Here is a 4,108-nt window from a genome sequence, read left to right as displayed (position 1 = left end):
TATATATATATATATGTATATATAATTACATTTATTTTGGATTTTTTTAAAGAAATATGAGAGAACATGCTTCAGTTATTTTGGGAGATTATATTGGAGAACTGTCTAATGTTAACAATCAATCAATATGGAAAATTAGGGTGAATCGAACACATTGTCTGTCTGTTAGCAAAATATTTCATGAACCACTGAACACATTTCAACAAAGCTTGCAGAAATTAATTACCAGATGTACCTCTACAGCTGATTAATGCTTGGAGCAAATCCAATTCAAGATGGCCGTCAAAGCTAACTCTTCTTGGAAAACACAAATTTTCATTTCTTACATTAATTTGATGGATTGTGCTAAAATTATATTATACAGTTGTAGCCAAGAGTCATTCACAACACATACTCCAAGTACTCATTTTCCTGATATCTTTGCTTAAAGGATTAAGAATAACTGCTGGAGTCAACCCTGTTTGTCTTTTAGCAAAATATCTCATGAACCACTGGATAGACTTTAATGAAACTCTCAGAAAGTGATCATTAGATGCACGTCTACAAGTCTTTATATTTTGGAGCCAACCCAGTTCAAGATGGCTGACACAGCTAATCAAAACCAACCAACACATAAACCCTAACTGGACCAGTGTTACAGATATTGAAGATTGTGCAGAACGTTTTCAAAATTTGACCAAAAACAGCTTTCTCATTTATCAACAAAAGAAGATCTTAGTTAAAAAACTAAATTAAATGTTCCAACACAGAAGGAAGAAACAAAACAGAGAATTTATAAGATATTTTTGCTCTTCCTCCTGAGCGTGTCCCTCTGGTTGGACACAAAACAGCCAATTAAAACCCACCTAATGAGAGTGGGTGTGGACATATGTGGGGTGATGGATGAGTCCGCAGCCAGCCCCCCACCTGCACAGCAGGCGTCACAGCCCACAGTCAGGGGCTTCCCTCCCCCTGCCAATAACAGCCAAGGCCAAAGGTGAAAGGAACGCTTCGAACCTTGTTGGTGACCCTGTCCTTCCCTTCAACACAAGCCCACCTTATTATGACACGTCCTCACAGGACCCATCAAAGACCTAATGGTCAGGAGACAAATACTTCTGCAACGTCTGGGCTCAGTTTCCAAAAGAAGACGAAGAAACGGACAAATCTCTATTCTTTTAAATTAAATACCACTATGAAGCTCGTGAAAATGTCAACATTTTGTCATGTTTCAATTGCAAATGAAAAAAGATACTTAGATTTGATGTGAAAGGTTGACACAAATGTGTGGACAGTAAAATGTATTTATTTACAATATTGTTCTGCAATTAAAATCCACTTCAAAGTGGTGTGTTTTTGTGATCAACCTCCCTGAGTCAAGTCTTTGGTTGGTTGTTTCTACTGGTTTTTATTGATTATTTTATCGTTCTTTGTAAAGCAGCTGAATCAGACAGGATGGAGAGTTTCTGCCACAGATTCTCAGCTGGAATCAGGTCTGGACTTTGAGTCGTTTTAACCTGATTATGCTGTGACCTGCTCCACTGGATGTTTTAGGTTGCTGTCCTCCTTGATTGAGATCTTTTGTCCCACTCTTAGGTATTTTACAGTTTTTCTTCCAGGACTGTCCCGTGTTCATCTCCATCCTTTCTCCCATCAACTCTGAGCAGCTTCCCTGTTGCAGCAAAGCCTCCCCACAGCATGATGCTGCCACCTCTGTGCTTAACAGCAGGTGTGTTCTGTGTTAGTTTTCTGCCACTCACTGTTTTGCATTTAGTCCAAAGAGCTCAGTTTTGTGCTGATCTGATCAATGTTTGCAGTGTTCCTACATGACTTGTGCCAAACTGCACTTCTCTTCTTGTGTTTAAACTTCAACAACTTTACCCCTGACCTGTCTGATGTGTTCCTTGGTCTTCATGATGCCTTTGTAACAAACCTCCACACAACAGCTGTGTGTATGCTCAGAGGGATTTACACACAGATGGATTATATTTTATATTTATGGGACTTCTGAAAGCAGCTGGTTGATCTGGATGTTACTTCAGGGTATCAGAGTTTCTGTTCATATTTGTGAAAACCACTTGTAAACTGTTTCCTTAAATCAATAATTGTGTGCTACTTTGTGTTGTTCCATACTTTCCTAACAGAGCACTTCACTCTCAGACTGCAGGTTTACTTGTGGTTCCTGGAGTTTCTAAAAGTAGAATGGGAGGCAGAGCTTTCAGTTATCAAGCTCCTCTCTTGTGGAACCAACTTCCAGTTTCTGTCCGTGAGGCTGACACTCTGTCTACTTTTAAGATTAGACTGAAGACTTTCCTTTTTGATAAATCCTATAGTTAGACTTAGGTTTCCTGAATTATTCTTCATTTCTGCTGCTATAGACTTAGACTGCTGGAGCACAAACTGCTGTTGTCTTTAGTCTCTCTTCTCTACATGTTTATTGTAATTATTTCTATCATGCTTTTTCTTTGTCTTCCAGAAGAAGGTGCACCTGGACCAGTCCTGGACCAGTTCTTCTGTGTTTGTCTGTGTCTCTTTCCTGTCCTCCAACCAGCCGGTCGAGGCAGATGGTCTCCTGTCCTGAGCCTGGTTCTGCTGGAGGTTTCTTCCTGATTAGCAGGGAGTTTTTCCTCTCCACTGTTTGCTCAGGATGGGAGACTGTGATGAAGTGATTCAACACAATCTGCTGGTTTCTTCTTTAGATTATTCTTTTCATGTACAGTGCCCTGAGACAACGTATGTTGTGACTTGGCGCTACATAAATAAACTTGAACTTGAAATTGAACTTGATCTAACATACAACTCCAGTAAAATACTGTAAAGTTTGTGGTTGTGATATGACAAACTGGAAAAGAAGATGTTTTCACAGACATAAATCCCAGGTTTACTCTGAAATACTGTAAACCATGAGGTTATAGGTTAAATGCTAACGGCCTCACCTTGTACCACAAGCCTCCCGAGTGCAGTACGTCTCATCCTGGTGCCGGGCCGATTGGCGGCGCACACGTACACGCCCGAGTGCTGCAGGGAAACGTCTGAGATCATCAGGTTCCCAGTGCCCAGGACCTGGATCCCCTCCACGCCGATGGAGCGTCCATCTGCAGCACGAACAGACACACAAAGTGTGAGGTGAGTGTGGAAACATGAACAGACTCTAAAGAGACACTCTGATGTACCCAGCCTGCTCCAGGACACAATGGGTCTGGGGTTCCCCGTGGCAATGCACTCCAAGATGGCCGTCTGATGGACAGTGATGGTTAGGTTCTGGGGCCCGGACAGGATGACGGGCTCCTTGTATGTTCTGGGAGCTCCACCTGGAACAAAAAGAAAACAAAATACATGGTTATAGAAGAGATAAAACACTGAAATAAAATGAATGAAAGCTGAAGCAGCAGATGAAGTATTGATCTGTAAAAACATGTTTTTACTTGGTACTGGTTGATTTTGATGGTTGGTTTTAGCTTCTTTAGGATTGAAATTTGTTTGTTACATTTCTACTGAAAAGTATCACAGAGCTACAAATAAGGCTGAGTATTTGCACTCATTTTGCCCAAACCCTACTGTGATTGATGTGGGATTTTCTTATTTTTTTATTTAGGTATTTGCCATTTTTTGTAACTTTCATGTACTGTAGATCTTATGATGTACCACTACCAAAGGCCCAATCATTCTCTAATTCTGATCAACTACATCTTGTGTTTTTTTTTAGCTGTGGTTCAGGAAGGAAGCACATTTGACAACAAACTAGAGAGTTGGTGGTTCAATTCTGTCACCACATGCCAAAGTGTCCTTAGAAAAGACACTGAGCCCCTAGTTTCACCTGTAAAAACCAGAGGTTTGTAGTAACTAAATACATTTACTTTGTTACAGTACTTAAGTAGTTTGTTGAGGATTTGTAATTTCACCAAAGACTTTTTAAAATAGCTACTTTTACTGTTATTTTGTTACATTTTAAAGCTAAAAATGATACTTTTACTTCTTTACTTTAAAATGTAGCACTTAGTTACTTGTTACAAAATTAAATCTGTTCAAACTCATCATGAAACGAGATGTTTCTGCTCTAAAAAATGAAGTGTTGAATTTACTCAACAAAGTCATGTCAACTGGCTCCACTAAGTTGAGTAATATATAT

At 39.7% G+C, this 4,108-nt stretch overlaps 1 protein-coding gene across 2 annotated transcripts in view; it reads right to left on the bottom strand.

Moving 5' to 3' along the window:
• si:ch211-57n23.4 (immunoglobulin superfamily DCC subclass member 3) overlaps positions 1-4,108 on the bottom strand; it is a gene marked incomplete in the record, with an annotated part of 45,054 nt that overhangs the window by 23,176 nt on the left and 17,770 nt on the right. For both annotated transcript variants that reach the window (XM_014004850.1, XM_014004851.1), the window contains 2 exon segments: positions 2,916-3,074; positions 3,153-3,290. In XM_014004850.1, the coding sequence (XP_013860304.1) occupies positions 2,916-3,074; positions 3,153-3,290 (297 nt within the window).

Source organism: Austrofundulus limnaeus, unplaced genomic scaffold (genome assembly GCF_001266775.1).
Source record: "Austrofundulus limnaeus strain Quisiro unplaced genomic scaffold, Austrofundulus_limnaeus-1.0 Scaffold27, whole genome shotgun sequence".
Taxonomy (NCBI): domain Eukaryota; kingdom Metazoa; phylum Chordata; class Actinopteri; order Cyprinodontiformes; family Rivulidae; genus Austrofundulus; species Austrofundulus limnaeus.
The sequence above is the reverse complement of the archived record's forward strand: the minus strand, read 5'-3'. Positions and strand labels throughout refer to the sequence as shown.